Genomic DNA, 18247 nt, shown 5'->3' with positions numbered 1-18247 from the left:
CAAGGTGCACCGTGTAATGAGAGAACCAGTATATAAGCCAGATTGTGTTCTTGACTACAATATCAACATGCGTTTGATTGATACGGCTGACATGATGATTGGCACTATCGAGTGTGTGCGGAAACATTAAGGTGGACGAAAAAAGTGTTTTTCCGTCTTGTTGACATGAGCATGTTGAACTGCTATAATTTGTACCTGGTGAAAACTGGACGTAAACCTATTTTACGTACATTTGCTTTTACACTTGCAACACAGTTATTAGCAAAGTTTGGTCAAGAAGCCCCTGGCATACGAAGACCAATCATGAACCCAGTGGTGCAGCATGATGCAACACCCAGGCTCGCTCACATAGATGCGTTTCAGCAACACAGAATAAAGAATTTGCCAGCAGGTGGAAAGTGTGCAATAGGCCAACGTGCACGCGTAGTATGTAAAACAACAAAACGAAGAGAGCAAAAACGTAAAATGGTGCAAACATGGTGTGAAAGGTGTGGAGTGGCATTGTGTGCTGTCGACTGCACTACCACACACTCCAAGACTTCTAAATGTGCAATAATAGTGCAAAAACCTGTACATAGTGCGTGCTAGTGTGTACATATAAAATAATGATCATTGTGATTACTGTACATAATATAATGCCATAATGGAAAACGTATGTGTGCGCATGTGTATACTCGATGTGTGCAACATATATTGACAATAACTGTCAAGTGACATTATGTGCAACATAATTAGTGACTAATATTGCAAAGAATACATGCGTAAACACTGTAAATAATGACGCGAAAATAAATTCATGGCAACTGTGGCTGCTTGAAGACCGCACGCAACGCCTCCGGGATGCACCGTGCATGAGCGAACATACAAACTGTGACGTCATCATCCATATTCTCGGATCAATTACATCGCCGGTAAGTACAATTGATTCCCCCCCCCCCCCCCGTGATCAGGGAACACGACTTATTTTTTTTTTTTTTTTTCACCTGTGGGTGTCAATCAGTATATTGACAATCAATCAGTCAATCAGTATAAATTTGCCGAAGGCTGACTTTTTAATTAGAGTTGCTTGACTTCCGATGTCCACAAAACTGTCAATCTCACACCTTCCACCTTCACTTCAAAGGTAGGCCTACCATCACTAGGGGCGATCTTTCCCGGGTCTACCGTAATCCTTATGTTACGACAAGACTCCCGAAAATAGCCTTGGCCATAACAATTCCAACACACTTTATTAATAATACCGCATCTACCAGACGCCTGCTTACTTCTTTTACAAGCAGCATCCTGGGACGCAACACTGGGAGGGTAGGTAGGGGAATAGGGTAGTGTAGGGGAGGTGAGGAGTGAGGAGTAGGGAACGTGGGGGATAAGGGAGTAGAGGAGAGCATTTGGGGTTGAGCGGGATAGGGAAAGTGGGAGGAGGGAAGGGGTATATATTACGTTACTTAGAAAAGCTCTTAGCCCTTTAGAAAATAATACTATCCCTGGAGCGCTCAACTTGACGGGTTCAAAGACTCTATTGCCTTCTATGTTAACAGTTCTACTGTTACACAACAAAGCCACTTCCTGATCCAGAACATCCTCAGACAAGGAATTGGGAAACTGAATAACAAGCAGAGAACATACCTCGGAAGACTCAGGGTCACAGATGTCTCTGACCCAAAAGGCAGCATGACGAAAGTAAGATGGATGATTGTCGCCACGAAGCAAAGGCAACAAACAACCCTCAGCATTGTACAAGGTGAGACAGGGCTCGGAAGACACATCCATGGTACCCCTAAGCCCAACAGGGATTTCATTGGGTACTTTAGCCCGACAGTAAGCCCAGGCACTGTGGCCAGCTAAGCCTGTAACCACTGTCTATTGGAGGCCAACTGACAACCGGAGGTCATTGTGAAACCTCGAAGCAACAGAGGAAGACCACCAACACAACCTAGGCTAGCATAATAGACAGCTAGGTAGACCTGATTTGCCAAAAGGAAGTGAATATGCACAAAGAAAACAAAACAAAACAAAAAGCCCCAAAGCAACAAACAAACAAACCAGTCCCCAGAGAGAAATGTCGGCTGTCGCTGTATGCAGGCTGCGCCAACCACAGTGCGTCCCATCCAGCAAAAATCCAATGCTAATGAACATTCATTAGCAAAAATCTAATGCTAATGAACAACATTAGCAGAGTAGGCAACATAGAGGACATGGCAAACCTCCAATCAGATGTAGATCAGGTCTTTCTATGGACTACAGAAAATAATATGGTGTTTAACGAAGATAAGTTCAAGCTCATGCGCTATGGAAAAAATGAAAATATAAAAACGGAAACCACGTACAAAACTCAGGCAAATCATAACATAGAACGAAAAGGAAATGTAAAGGATCTGGGTGTACCTGGTTGATACCTGGTTGATGGGGTTCTGGGAGTTCTTCTACTCCCCAAGCCCGGCCTGAGGCCAGGCTTGACTTGTGAGAGTTTGGTCCACTAGGCTGTTGCTTGGAGCGACCCGCAGGCCCACATACCCACCACAGCCCGGTTGGTCCGGCACTCCTTGGAGGAATAAATCTAGTTTCCTCTTGAAGATGTCCACGGTTGTTCCGGCAATATTTCTTATGCTTGCTGGGAGGACGTTGAACAACCGTGGACCTCTGATGTTTATACAGTGTTCTCTGATTGTGCCTATGGCACCTCTGCTCTTCACTGGTTCTATTCTGCATTTTCTTCCATATCGTTCACTCCAGTACGTTGTTATTTTACCGTGTAGATTTCGTACTTGGCCCTCCAGTATCTTCCAGGTGTATATTATTTGATATCTCTCTCGTCTTCTTTCTAGTGAGTACATTTGGAGGGCTTTGAGACGATCCCAATAATTTAGGTGCTTTATTGCGTCTATGCGTGCCATATATGTTCTCTGTATTCCCTCTATTTCAGCAATCTCTCCTGCTCTAAAGGGGGAAGTGAGTGCTGAGCAGTAATCAAGACGGGACAACGCAAGTGACTTGAAGAGTACAACCATTGTGATGGGCTCCCTGGATTTGAAAGTTCTCGTAATCCATCCTATCATTTTTCTGGCTGTCGCAATATTTGCTTGGTTATGCTTCTTAAACGTTAGGTCGTCAGAAATTATTATTCCCAAATCCTTTACATGCTGTTTTCCTACTATGGGTACATTTGATTGTGTTTTGTACTCTATATTATATTTAAGGTCCTCATTTTTACCATACCTAAGTACCTGGAATTATCACTGTTATTTTCTGATGCCCAGTTAAAAACTTTATTAATATCAGCTTGAAGTTTTTCAGTGTCTACAGCCGAGATAATTTTCATACTGATTTTTGTGTCATCTGCAAAGGATGATACGAAGCTGTGACTTGTATTTTTGTTTATATCTGATATGAGAATAAGGAAAAGCAGCGGTGCAAGGACTGTACCCTGAGGTACAGAGCTTTTAACTGCACTTGGACTAGATTTTATATGGTTGACCGTTACTCGCTGAGTCCTGTTTGACAGAAAACTGAGTATCCAGCATCCTACTTTACTAGTTATTCCCATTGACTTCATTTTGTGTGCTATCACGCCATGGTCACATTTATCGAAAGTCTTTGCGAAGTCCTTGTATATCACATCAGCATTCTGTTTTTCTTCTAATGCCTCAGTGACTTTGTCGTAGTGCTCAAGTAGCTGTGAGAAGCACGATCTTCCCGCTCGAAATCCATGTTGGCCTGGGTTGTGAAGGTCATTGGTCTCCATGAAATTGGTGACCTGACTCCTAATCACTCTCAAATACTTTTATGATGTGCGATGTTAGTGCAACTGGTCTATAATTCTTTGCCAATGCTTTGCTCCCTCCATTGTGTAGAGGGGCTATGTCTGCTACTTTAAGTGCATCTGGTATCTTCCCTGTGTCCAAGCTCTTCCTCCACACTATACTGAGTGCCTGTGCTACAGGCACTTTGCATTTCTTTATAAATATTGAGTTCCATGAGTCTAGACCTGAGGCCGAGTGCATGGGCATGTTTTCAATTTCTCTTTCAAAATTTAGTGCGCTTGTGTTGATATCAGTTATATTTACAGGGGTTTGAATATCCCGCATAAAGAAATTGTCTGGATCTTCCACTTTCATGTTGTCTACTGGAGTGCTAAACATGTCCTCATACTGCTTTTTTAGGATTTCACTAATTTCTTTGTCATCCTCCATGTATGAACCTTCACTTGTACGAATAGGTCCAATACTGGCAGTGGTTTTTGCTTTTAATTTTGCATATGTTAAAAAATATTTTGGATTTTTCTTTATTTCCTGAATTGCTTTCTGTTCTAACTGCCTTTCTTCAGTTTGATATGAGTGTTTCAATTTCCGCTCGATTTCTTCAATCTCCCTATTTAAATTATTCCTTCTTTGACGGGAAATTCATGTCTGCATAAGCAGTTCTGTTATTTTTTCCTGTTTTTATAGTACTCATGTTAGAAGACCTTACCTTTAAAGAACACAATAAAGTAGCCGTCACAACTGCAAGAAAAATGACAGGTTGGATAACAAGAACTTTTCACACTAGAGATGCTATACCGATGATGATACTTTTCAAAACGCTTGTGCTCTCTAGAGTAAAGTACTGCTGCACAATGACACCCCCTTTCAAAGCTGGAGAAATTGCTGACCTGGAGAGCATGCAGAGATCCTTTACTGCTAGAATCCACTCAGTAAAACTTCTAAACTATTGGGACCGACTAAAGAGCCTAAATCTGTATTCCCTTGAGCGCAGGCGGGAGAGAGAGATAATAATTTACACGTGGAAAATATTAGAGGGGCTGGTCCCAAACCTGCACACAGAAATAACATCACATGAGACCAGAAGACATGGCAGGATGTGCAGAATACCCCCGTTGAAAAGCAGAGGTGCAACAGGTACTCTGAGAGAGAACTCTATCATCAGAGGCCCGAGACTGTTCAACACGCTTCCGCTACACATAAGAGGCATAACTGGAAAACCCCTCACAGTGATCAAGAGAGAACTGGATAAGCACCTCCAAAGGATACCTGATCAACCAGGCTGTGACTCATACGTCAGGCTGCGAGCAGCCGCGTTCAACAGCCTGGTTGATCAGTCCAGCAACCAGGAGGCCTGGTCGACGACCGGGCTGCGGGGACGCTAAGCCCTGGAAGCACCTCAAGGTAACCTCAAGGCAAGGTACCCAGGGCAAGACGGGAAGCCCAAGACTCCCGACAGAACCTAAGGGCGTGAACAATGGCAAGCGATGAAGCCCACAAACGAGAATGAGACCTGAACGTCTCCAGGGAAGAGAACCCCAACACACAAGGGAAGTACTTACCGGACACCTAAGGAAAATAGCCCTAGGCACATGCTGCCCACTGTACCAAAGAGTGACATGTTGAAAAGACACGAGTAGTGAGGAAATGTTTGTGTTTCTAGCGTTTTGCATGATGATGATGAGGCATTCAGATAAACACGTGATCCAGGATTACTGGAGCAGAGACAGCCTTGTTCCATTCTCTATGTTCAACAGGTACGTGTCACATAATAGGTTTGTGCTGCTTCTCGGGTGCCTGCACTTTGAGAATAATGCTAATGAAGACATACACTACAGACTGGAAAATGGGGAAGGTATTTAATGATTTGAGAAAAAAGTTCCAAGACTATTTTGTATCAGCACAGAATGTCGTGATAGATGAATTGCTAGTCCTCTTTAAGAGACGACTAGCGTCTCAATTCGACTAGTTATCAATTCAGGCGACTAGTTATCAATTCAGATAAACATGTGATCCAGGATTATAAAGTACATTCCATTAACCCCTTAACTGCGTTGCCTCCAAATGTGACACCCCTGCAGTGCGCAGGAAATAAATTCTTTGGAAAAAATTCTTTTTTCTTTTTAAAGTGTCAAAAACCCTTCCCTCAGTATGGGTATGTAAAAAAAAAGTCGAAATTGTACTTACTTTGGCTGCTATGGGGTCCGGAACTTGGGGCATGACGTCATCATTCCCCGTGCGTCCGTGCCGTAAGCTCTCGGGGACGGTGGGGTGCTCGGGGCGGGGCGCGCGAGTTGTTGAGAATATATTTTCGTTCATTTTTTGCGTACCTTTCCAAATACATTTTCATTGTTTTGATGTGCCAATCCAATGTATAATGAACACGTACACTATAATATCGCAGTACAACATCCGTACTGTCCGTAGACACTGTGTTACGTGCATGAAACTTGTGTACACATATGCAGCACATAGTTACTATGTATCATGCTAATTTGTGTATATATACAATCTATTTACACACTATACACTGTCACACACTATATACATTCACCATCAACACATTCAGAACACCGCGTAGCAGCTGCTTCGTATGGGCCAATAGCAGCTGCCTCGTATGGGCCAATAGCAGCTGCCGCATATGGGCCAATAGCAGCTGCCTCGTATGGGCCAATAGCAGCTGCCTCGTGTGGGCCAATAGGAGCTGCCTCGTATGGGCCAATAGCAGCTGACTCATATGGGCCAATAGCAGCTGCCTCATATATGCCAATAGCAGCTGCCTCGTATGGGCCAATAGCAGCTGCCTAGTATGGGCCAATAGCAGCTGCCTCATATATATGCCAATAGCAGCAGCCTCGTATGAGCCAATAGCAGCTGCCTCGTATGAGCCAATAGCAGCTGCCTAGTATGGGCCAATAGCAGCTGCCTCGTATATGCCAATAGCAGCTGCCTCGTATGGGCCAATATGAGCTGCCTCATATGGGCCAATAGCAGCTGCCTCGTATGGGCCAATAGCAGCTGCCCCGTATGGGCCAATATCAGCTGCTTCATATGGGCCAATAGCAGCTGCCTCGTATGGGCCAATAGGAGCTGCCGCGTATGGGCCAATAGCAGCTGCCGCGTATGGGCCAATAGCAGCTGCCGCATATGGGCCAATAGCAGCTGCCTCGTATGGGCCAATAGCAGCTGCCTCGTATGGGCCAATAGCAACTGCCTCGTATGGGCCAATAGCAACTGCCTCGTATGGGCCAATAGCAACTGCCTCGTATGGGCCAATAGCAGCTGCCTCGTATGGGCCAATAGCAGCTGCCTCGTATGGGCCAATAGCAGCTGCCTCGTATATGCCAATAGCAGCTGCCTCGTATGGGCCAATAGCAGCTGCCTCGTATATGCCAATAGCAGCTGCCTCGTATATGCCAATAGCAGCTGCCTCGTATGGGCCAATAGCAGCTGCCTCGTATGGGCCAATAGGAGCTGCCTCGTATGGGCTAATAGCAGCTGCCTCGTATGGGCCAATAGTAGCTGCCTAGTATGGGTCAATAGCAGCTGCCTAGTATGGACCAATAGCAGCTGCCTCGTATGGGCCTATAGCAGCTGCCTCGTATGGGCCTATAGCAGCTGCCTCGTATGGGCCTATAGCAGCTGCCTCGTATGGGCCAATAGGAGCATTTGGCCATGAACACATTCAGAACACCTCGAGTGAGAGCAGCCACACCCAGCCAGTCTCCCTCACTCCAACATCTTACTCGCCAACATTGCTCCTCCCACCATATTGTTATAGTTCTTATTACACATGTTCTATATACCTATCTACATGTTTTATGTACCAGAACTATGCAAGTAAGCCAATATTGTGTCCAAACAGTACAGTGGCCACCATACACTGCATGAAAAATCACACAGCAGACGACGCTACGATTACATTACCTCCCTCACCAAAATAGCTCCTCTCAACATTCTCCTGTTGCTGTTCTTACACTATATACACACACACTATATATACCCATGTACATATGTGTTGCCCATAGGAAACCACTAACTAGTATGGTGAGCAAAACAAGAGTGGCAGCCACACACACACAATGAGGCTACCTCAATTCTCGCCCTCCTTCCCTCATCAAAATTCCTCCTTCCACAATACTACGCACAACGCTAATTATAACCACAATCCTGCTATTATCACAATCCTGGTCACTAATTCCTGTAAATGAATAATTGACCACACGTTTATTTTGAAAAGGAACCTAAGAAATCATTTGAAGATTCCTAGATGAACGAAATAATGCTGTGGTGCTGTGGCTAGCGCTGTGAACATCGTGAACAGCATTGAATCACTGATATTTGAACATTGTACCCAGTCATTATCACACTCAGGCTCTAATATAACACTATCATAGCTAAATAATACAAGTTATATATATATTTTGACATTATTAGGCGATGCTGTGGTCACATGCTGAACAGCAGTGCTGTGCGCTCATGCTGCGAGCGCCAGCCTTGGTTGCTCACACACTACTGAGGCTCCCACACCCGGGAATGTGGACCACGATTTTTTTTAAAGATGGCGTCTGTTTACAAGAGCCCTGAAGAAGCTGATGTGAACCCCATGTAGCCGCGGGAGTTTTGAATGGAACGTGAAAAATACAAATACCCGGAGGTGCGTTGCGCAAACCAGACGTGAGCCTGCAGGCGCGTTGCGCAGTTTAACCCTTAAACTGCGCATGGCGTATATATACGCCCTGAGTAACATGTCCCATGGTGCGCATGGCGTATATATACGCCATAGGGTGCCAGGCCTGATTCAAATGGCCCGCGGCTACACGGGGTTCACAGTAGCTTCCTCAGGGCTCTTGTAAACAGATGACATTTAAAAAAAAAATCGTGGGCAACATTCTCAGGTGTGAGAGGCACAGTACTGTTGGAGCAACCAAGGCCGGCGCATGCAGCATGAGCGAACAGCATTGATGTTCAGCTTGTGACCACAGCATCGCCGAAAAATGTCAAAATAAATATATAATTGTTATTATTTAGCGATGACAATATTACAGATGACCAATGACTGTGATATAAATAACCAGGGTTGTGATAATAGCAGGATTGTTGTAATAATTAGCGCTGTGGGAGGAGTGATGCTGAGAGACGGAGGGAGACAGCATCGTTTACTGACTGTGTGGCCACCTGTTATTGTTTGCATTCAGCATACCAGGTCAGTGGTTCTCTATGGTGAACACAAATGTAAATACTTATATATAATGTGTGTATTAGTATAATAACAGCAAAAGGATTATGCTGGGAGGAGCCATATGGGTGACGGAGGTGACGTCGTCTGCACGATTTGTCTAGCTGTTTAGAGGGTGGCCATTATGCTCTTTGAGCGCACTACAAGCTTAGGTGTACAGTTACGGTGCATACAACATGTAGATATTTATATATAATATGTGTATATAGGGTAATAACACTGCAAAAGGTATTGTTGGGGGAGAAAGTTTAGTGCGTGTGACCTTGAAAGAGTGAGGGAGCCGCCAGCCGCCATCTGTGTATAGCGACGACTCTTAGTGCCTGAACTAACTATATCAGCTTAGCTGTACAGTTGTGGTGAACAAAATATACACATACTTATATATAACGTCTGTATATAGTGTAATAACACCACAACTGGTATTGTTGGGGGAGAAAGTTTAGTGCGTGTGTTGAGGGAGTGGCAGCGAGTGGCTGGCTGGTGTGTGGCGGTAACTCCTCGTTGCTTTTCGACTCTCAATACCAACTTAGTGGTTCGTTATAGTGACCAAAACATGCCAATACTTATATATAACCTGTGTATAGAGTGTAATAGCAGCAAAACTATGTTTATTGTTTTATAAACATAATAATTGAATCACTAATATGCACATCATACTTTTGAGTATAGCGATTATTAACCACTTTTATTATATAAATATATTACAATACACACTATTGAATAATATTACTGCAAAAAAACTAAGAAAAAATCAATCGGGGACATTGAAACAATTAGGTAATAATATCTTTGTGGCAACTCCCATCTGTCAACGCGGGTGACGCTGACCGGGTCTGACAACCGCTCTGTCAACGCCCACTTTTTGCCAGACTTCCTCGGTCAATTGCGCCCAAAATATGTCGCCTACGATTTTTTTTTTATTTTTTCCGTGCTCAGGGGACACAAATTAACATGTTTAGAAGACGAAAAAAAAAATTTGAATTTTTTTTTTCTTGCGCACAGGAGTGTAAATGTCCCAAGGACCCCTGAGCAGTGTAAGGGTTAAGGGTTAAAAGAGGCACAGGTTTGGAATAAAGTTCTTCGTGCTATGTGACTGGTATTGTCAAGAACGTGATAATGTATTCAGGTACACTGACATACCAGGTCAAGATCCACATGGGTTCTCAGGCAGTGTCATGAAAACACTCATGGAACCATTGCTGAACAAGGTTCATATCCTGTTTACGGAAAACTACTATACCAGCCCCTTGCTGACCAGATTCCTCTTTGACCACACCACCGGCGTATGTGGCACTGTCAAGGCCCACAGGAGGGAAATACCAGTGTTTGGCAATGGAATTGCAGTGGGTGAATTCCAGCTAAGAAAGTGTGATCAAATGTTATCTGTGCACTGGAGGGACAGATGCGAGGCGAATATCCAAAATGGCACTGGTGTGAATAGTTGTTATTCACAATTATTTACAATCACGTATGGAGTTGGGAAGCGAGTAACAAGCAGAGAATATATCACGCAAGACTCAGGGTCATAGATGTCTCTGACCCAATAGGCAGCATGATGAACACTAGTTGTGTCTTTCCAACATGTCATTCTTTGGTACACTGGGCAGCATGCGCCTAGGGCTATTTTCCCTAGGTGCCCGGTAAGTACTTCCCTTGTGTGTCAGGAGTTCTCTACCCTGGGGACATTCAGGTCTCACTCGCGTTTGTGGGTTTCATCGTTCGCCGTTGTTCACACCTTTAGGTTCTGTCGGGGGTCTTGGGCTTCCCGTCTTGCCCCGGGTATTGTGTGGGATTTTGCTGATATTCACAATCACATTCACCAATATTCACACCGGTGACATTTTGGACACCGGCAAAGTGAACTTCTCAACAAGGTTGCCAAACCTGATTGTGTTACTGACTACAATGTGAATACGCGGTTAGTAGATAAATGTGACATATTGATTGGTGCCATTGAGTGCATGCCAAAATCTGTGAAATGGACAAAGAAATTCTTTTTTCACCTCATTGAGGTTGCGGTGCTGAAGTGTTTTAACCCTCAAACCGATAGGGGTCCAAATGGATTTAACACCCACAGGTGAAAAAAAAAAAAAATTCTTTCGTCTTATAGAAGTGTTCATTTTTGTTCCCTGATCACTGAAAAAATAACAAAAAAATCGTTGGTGGCATATTTTAGCCGCAATAGGGTAGGGAAGTCTGGCAAAAAAGACAGAGCCTTCGCCAGACGAGGTCTACTCCGCCCGAGCTGTCATGCGGCAGTTGCCACAAATATGTTATTACCTAATTATTTCAATGTCTCTGAGTGATTTTTTCTTTGTTTTTTGCAGCAATATTATTCAATACAGTGAATTGTGATATATAATAAAATGTGTGAACCATCGCTGTACTCAAAATTATGGTGTGCATATTAGTGATTCAATTATTATACAGGGGTATTCATAAAAAATAAACAAATAGTTTTGCTCTTATTACACTATATACACAGGTTATATATAAGTATCTGCATGTTTTGCTCACCATAATGAACCACTAAGTTGCATTGTGAGTCAAAATGTAACGAGGAGTGACCGCCACACACCAGCCAGCCACTCGCTGCCACTCCCTCCCTCAACAACACCTCATTCTCCTCCCACAATACTGTTTTTGCATTTATTCACTATACACACACACGTTATATATAAGTATTTACATGTATTGTTCACCATAACTGTACATCTAAGCTTGTATGGTAAGTAAAGGCACAAAGACGTAGCTACTCACACAGTCGGCTGGTGGCGGCCGCCCTCAAGGCCAGACGCACTAATATTTCTCCTTCAACAATATTGTTTGTGGTGTTATTACACTATATACACACATTATATATAAGTATCTACCTGTTTTATTCACCATACCTGTGCAAATAAGCTGGTATGGTGCCCAAAGACCATAGTGGCCACCAGTAAACAACATGACAAGTCGTGCAGATGACGCACCTCCCTCACCAAAATGGTGTCTTCCAACCTATTCCTCTTGCTCTTATTACACTTTATACACACATTATATATAAGTATCTACATTTGTGTTCACCATAGCGAACCACTACGCTGGTATGGTGAGTGCAGTCAATAAAGGGTGGCCACACACAGTCAGAAGACGACACCACAACCCTCCCTCCCACAGCATTACTCCTCCCTCCATGGAGCACAGCACTAAATATCACCACAATCCTGCTATTATCAGAATACTGGTCAGTTTTATCACAGTAAGGGGTCTTCTGTAATACTATCATCGCTAAATAATAGCAGTATCATGTATATTATGGCATTTGTAGACGATGCTGTGGTCACAAGCTGAACAGCGGTGCTGTGAGCTCGTGCTGCGTGCGCCAGCCTTGGTGGCTTGCTCAATACTGAAGCTCTTACACCCAAGAATGTTGGCCTGGATTTTTTTCTAGGTGGCATCTGGCAACTATCAGTCGTGACTGTACGTTATGCCCCTATCCCAGGTGGGGTGTTTAAATTATAGCGCTAGACACGAAATCATATATATATATGATGTGCGCGGTTTTGGTTTTGTCACTGAAATCATATATATATGATTTGCACGGTTTAAGGGTTAATGTGTATCTTGTGAAATCTGGCAAGAGACCACCTATCCGTACATTCAGTGGCATTTTCTGGACACCACTGTGGCCAAAGTACAAACATTTGTGCAATATTTTCAACATAGATGTGATCAGGGAAGGGTATTTAATACTTTTGAAAGGACAAATAATTGTTTACAAAGAATTTATTTTTGGCGCACCATGTGTTTGTCATATTTTAAGGCAGAGCAGTGCAGTGGTTAAGCTGCTTTGTGCAGTGCAGTGGTTAAGGCACTTTGTGCAGTGCAGTGGTTAAGGCACTTTGTGCAGTGCAGTGGTTAAGGATCTTTGTGCAGTGCAGTGGTTAAGGTTTAAGAAAGCCATCACCAATTAATTCATTGTTATAAGTTTATTTCACAGATGTGCAACCAAAACAAAATCACCAATTTACAATTTTCTCACCTGACTTGAGTTGAAGGTCTTGCATGGCAAGTCTGTTGGGTCATTACTAAGTTGGAGAGGGTCTTCTGATTCCTCCTCTTGTTTAATGAAGACACTGCAGTAGCTGTCACTCTCATCCCAACATTCATCTTTGATCGTCTCTGATGAGAAATACTTGTGTTTAATATTGTGACAAGAAGGTGTGCGAGGAAACTTCCCCACAAATACTGGGAACTTTCAAAACTGTAAAACAAATTAAATTCATAGGCCTAAGCTACATAATTGTTGCACATAAAATTCTGAACAGTAAAACCTTATTAAAAGTGCAGTGGAACCCTAATAATTAAATTAATATGAACACTATTAACCCTTAAATTGCGCATCGCATCATATGATGCTTTGACCGACTTACAGTAAATTGCGCATTGCATCATATGATGCTTTGGAGAACTACGCATGATATAAACGGCCTGCGGATACACGGGGTTCACCACACCTTCATCAGGGCTCTTGTAAACAGGCGCCATTTAAAAAAAAAAATCGTGGGCTAAATTCCCGGATGTTAGGGGCCTCAGTATTGAGTGAGCTACCAAGCCTGACGCATGCAGCATGAGCTCACAGCACTGCTGTTCAGCTTGTGACCACAGCATAGCCTAAAAATGCCATAATATACTTGTTCATGCTATTATGTAGCGATGATATTATTACAGAAGACCCCTGACTGATAAAACTGACCAGGGTTCTGATAATAGCAGGATTGTGGTGATATTTAGCCCTGTGCTCCATGGAGGGAGGAGTAATGCTGTGGGAGGGAGGGTAATGGCGTTGTCTTATGACTGTGTGTGGCCACCTTTTATTGACTGCACTCACCATACCAGCTTAGTGGTTCGCTATGGTGAACACAAATGTAGATACTTATATATAACGTGTGTATAGAGGGTATAAACAGCAAGAGGAGTAGGTTGGGAGCCGCCATTTTGGTGAGGGCGGTGGCGTCGTCTGCACGATTTATCATGTTGTTTACCAGTGACCACGATGGTCTTTGGGCACCATACCAGTTTACTTGTACAAGTATGGTGAATAAAACAGGTAGATATTTATATATAATTTGTGTATATAGCGTAATAACACCACAAACAGTATTGTTGGAGGACAAATATTAGTGTGTCTGGCCTTGAGAGCAGCAGCCAGCTGACTGTGTGAGGTCCTACGTCTTTGTGCCTTTACTCACCATACAAGCTTAGATGTACAGTTATGGTGAACAAAACATGTAAATACTTATATATAACGTCTGTATATAAAAGCAAAAAAGTATGGTGGGAGGAGAATGGTGGCAAGTCAGGTGAGTAAGGGAGGGAGTGGCAGCCAGTGGCGGGCTGCCACTGCCACTCAGTATACCAACTTAGTGGTTCGTTATGGTGAACACGAATGTAGATACTTATATATAACGTCTGTATATAGTGAATAAAAACAAAAACAGTATTGTGGGAGGAGAATGTGGGTGAGTCAGGTGACTTGAGGGAGGGAGGGAGTGGCAGCCAGTGGCGGGCTGCCACTCAGCATGCCAACTTAGTGGTTTGTTATGGTGAACACGAATGTAGATACTTATATATAATGTCTGTATATAGTGAATAAAAGCAAAAACAGTATGGCAGGAGGAGAATGTGGGTGAGTGAGGTGTTGAGGGAGGGAAGGAGTGAGTGGCTGGCTGGTACACGGCGGTCACTCCTCGTTACTTTTTGACTCATAATAGCAACTTAGTGGTTCGTTATGGTGAACAAAACATGCAGATACTTATATATAACCTGTGTATATAGTGTAATAACCGACAAAGTATTTGTTCACTGTTTGATGAACATAATTGAATCAACAATATGCACACCATATTTTTGAGTACAGCGATGATTCACTCATTTTATTATATAAATATATCACACTACACACTATTGAACAATATTACAGAAAAAAAACTATGAAAAATCAATCAGAGACATTAAAATAATTAGGTAATTATCTCTTTGTGGCAACTCCGGCCTGACAGCTGGCGAGCAACAGACCGCCTGGGACCCAGGCTGAGTCAGCACATGCTTTTTATTGATGAATCTCTACCCAACCTCGTGTCATGTTACCACTTTGTTCCCCCTTGTCTACCTTTTCTTAATCCATTGTGTGCTGCCGTTACCTTCCTATCCCCAGGAGTGCGAGGGTAATGTGTTTTTAATTACCTTTGCTACTGGGTTCTCTGGTGTGCGGTTAGTTTCCTCGTCGTTGGGATGGCTTTCTAGTTGTGCCAGGACTAGTTTTTCAATTGCCTCTCCTACTCTGTTCCCTTGTTGATTTTTGTGTCTTTCAATGCTGCCGAGACTAATTTATCTTTAAGGGATTTGTTCCTCTTCCAGGCTAGCATAGGTGGGTCTTTTGGGAAACATTCCCATGATGGGTTGTCTCCAAACCTCTCTTCTAGCCAGGTCCACAATTGGCTCATTGTGTTTTTTAGAGGTTTTTCAAACCCTTCGAAGAAGGTTGTTACCAGGAAATCCCTATCCTGGTTTTCCTCCATTTTTTGAGTTAGTTGTTCCCTCGTTTTTTGCCCCAGTTTCCTTTCGGCTGCCTTTAGTACTTCCTCTGGGTAGTCCGTCTCTGAAAAATTCCCATAGGTCTTCTAGTTGTTCATGTAGGGACCCAGGGTTGCTGTTTATTCTTTTCAGTCTCAGGCCTAGGGAGTACGGGAGTGAGTTTTTTAGTGTCTTCGGGTGGCTTGAGTCATACTGCAGGTATGTGTGGAGGTTTGTCGGCTTGTAGTAAGCTTTAGTCTCCAGTCTGCGTGTTTCCGGGTTTACGTAGATCGTTGTGTCTATGAAATTTAGTTCCCTGGTATTCCGCTCTATCGTAAACTGCAGGTTGGGGTGGACAGTGTTCGCCCATGTATAGAAGGCGTCTAGGTTTCTGCCTGGTCCCAACATGATGCCGAAAATGTCATCTATGTACCTGAAATATATTCTAGGTCCGACCTGTAGGTTTCGTCTCTGTGATTCAAAGACCTCATGGACAAATATTTCAGCGATGGCCACACTGCTTGATGCTCCTATTGCCGTTCCTTTGACCTGCCTATAGGTTGTGCCTTTAAATGTCAGGATAGTATCCCTCATGACATGCAGAATCGCCTTGGTCAGGAGGTTTTTCGACGGTAGCCTATATATTCCTGTGTCCCTCAGGTCTCTACCTGATCCTGTGGGCATTTCTGTCAAAGTATTCTGCCACTAGAGTTGCTGCTTCCTTCTGAGGTATGCTAGGGTAGAGGGACACTATGTCTAGGAAGAATAATGTCGCCTCTACCGGGACTGGGCCCTACTCCTCGTTCGTTTTGCTAAGTTTAATCGGGAGGTCAGTGGTGTCCACTAACCTCTCCTCCAGTAGCTGTAGAAGGGGGTTCAGCAGAGCTGTGCAGATTCTGTCAATAGGTCTAGTTGGTGCTCTACACCCACTCAGAACTGGGCGTCCCGGCCAGGTCCCCGTTATTGGGTCCACTCCTTTATGTATTTTAGGCAGTAGATAAATATTTGGTAATTCAGATTTGAAAGCCAGGAAAGCATCCCTTGCTGTTGCCTTCAGGATGCCTCTTCTACCTTCGTTCCTGAAGAACGAGAGTATCAGAGATCTGCTTCTGATCTGGGCATTTCTGAGTGCTGTGTCCCCATTTGACACACCTGTTGGTAGGTTGTTATATCCATCAGGTGTCTCCCCATTTCTCTGCAGTAGTTTTCTTTTTCCCAGAGGGCTACTGTCCCACCTTTGTCGGCCGGTTTTATAACTATGTCCTGCCTTTCTTCCAAGTTTCGCAGGGCTGAGCGAAGCTCCGGCTGGAGGTTGTATTGTCGCCGCTCATTTACCTGTGCTGCAAGGGTGAGGGTCAAGCGGTCCACTTGGTCATGTAGGCCATTGAGTTTAAAAGGTGTAGGGGTTATCTGGGGGGGAGGGTTCATGTATTTTGCTGAGTGTGACCTAGATGTCCCTCGTTTGTTTACCCGGGAGGGGGTGGATGTACCCGTAGCTAGTTCTGTCACCCTAAGCGAAGACCAGGTTTTGTTTACCTGGTCTTCCAAAGACCCCATTGTTGCTTTTACCAACTCCAGACGTTTATGTCTTGGAGGGGGGCCAGGGACAAAGGTGAGGCCTTTGCCTAGGAGTTCCCTCTCATGGATCGAGATGCGGACCTCGGAGACTACTGAGCGTCTAATTAGCTCCTTCCGTCTTCGTTCCTTTCTCCGCTTCTTGATCTGCTCTTCCCACCACCTTTCCACCCTTTCCCTTTTCCTCCGTTTTTTTGAGGACGATTAGCGGGTGAACCTTTCCCGCTCTGTTTCCCGCCGTTTGATCGGGGGGGGGGGGGGGGCGTCCCAGGTTTTTTATCTCTCCCACCTTGTTTACCCTTTGATTGGGGGCGACCTCTGCTAGGTGTGCGGGAGTGCTCTTTCGAGCGTGGAGGTTTTTGTCTGCGTGGGCTGCGTGTACTTCCCTCGCTGGTGGGTGGGTCATCCCTGGGTGGTGTTCTGTCTGTGTCTCCCCCTGGTATTTTTACTTTTTTGGGTTTTTTGTTAGGGTTTTTTTGGGGTAGTTTAATGGGTTCTTTCCCCTGCTTCTCGACCGTTGGCGGCGGTCTTGCCCCAGTGCTTACACTGTGTTGGGCTGAGGTAGCTGTGGTTTTGTTATGGAGTCATCTGTGTCCGGGGTCAGGTCCCAGACTGAGGGGTTCGAGATCCCCTCACCAATTCTGGGACCCCCTTGAGGTTACCTTGAGGTTACCTTGGGGTGCTTCCAGGGCTTAGTGTCCCCGCGGCCCGGTCATCGACCAGGCCTCCTGGTTGCTGGACTGATCAACCAGGCTGTTAGGTCGCGGCTGCTCTCAGCCTGACGTATGAGTCACAGCCTGGTTGATCAGGTATCCTTTGGAGGTGCTTATCCAGTTCTCTCTTGAACACTGTGAGGGGTCGGCCAGTTATGCCCCTTATGTGTAGTGGAAGCGTATTGAACAGTCTCGGGCCTCTGATGTTGATAAGAGTTCTCTCTCAGAGTACCTGTTGCACCTCTGCTTTTCAACGGGGGTATTCTGCACATTCTGCCATGCCTCCTGGTCTCATGTGATGTTATTTCTGTGTGCAGGTTTGGGACCAGCCCCTCAATTATTTTCCACGTATAAATTATTATGTATCTCTCCCGCCTGCGCTCAACGGAGTACAGATTTAGGCT

At 44.4% G+C, this 18247-nt stretch overlaps 1 protein-coding gene across 2 annotated transcripts in view; it reads right to left on the bottom strand.

The window, feature by feature from the left end:
• Positions 1–18247, bottom strand: part of LOC123771975 (uncharacterized) — a 387132-nt gene that overhangs the window by 303534 nt on the left and 65351 nt on the right. For both annotated transcript variants that reach the window (XM_045764833.2, XM_045764835.2), the window contains exon 2: positions 13022–13161. In XM_045764833.2, coding sequence (XP_045620789.1) covers positions 13022–13161 — 140 coding nt within the window. The remainder of the gene's footprint in view (positions 1–13021; positions 13162–18247) is intronic.

Source organism: Procambarus clarkii, chromosome 38 (assembly GCF_040958095.1).
Source record: "Procambarus clarkii isolate CNS0578487 chromosome 38, FALCON_Pclarkii_2.0, whole genome shotgun sequence".
Taxonomy (NCBI): Eukaryota; Metazoa; Arthropoda; class Malacostraca; order Decapoda; family Cambaridae; genus Procambarus; species Procambarus clarkii.
This window is presented reverse-complemented; position numbering and strand designations above follow the sequence as displayed.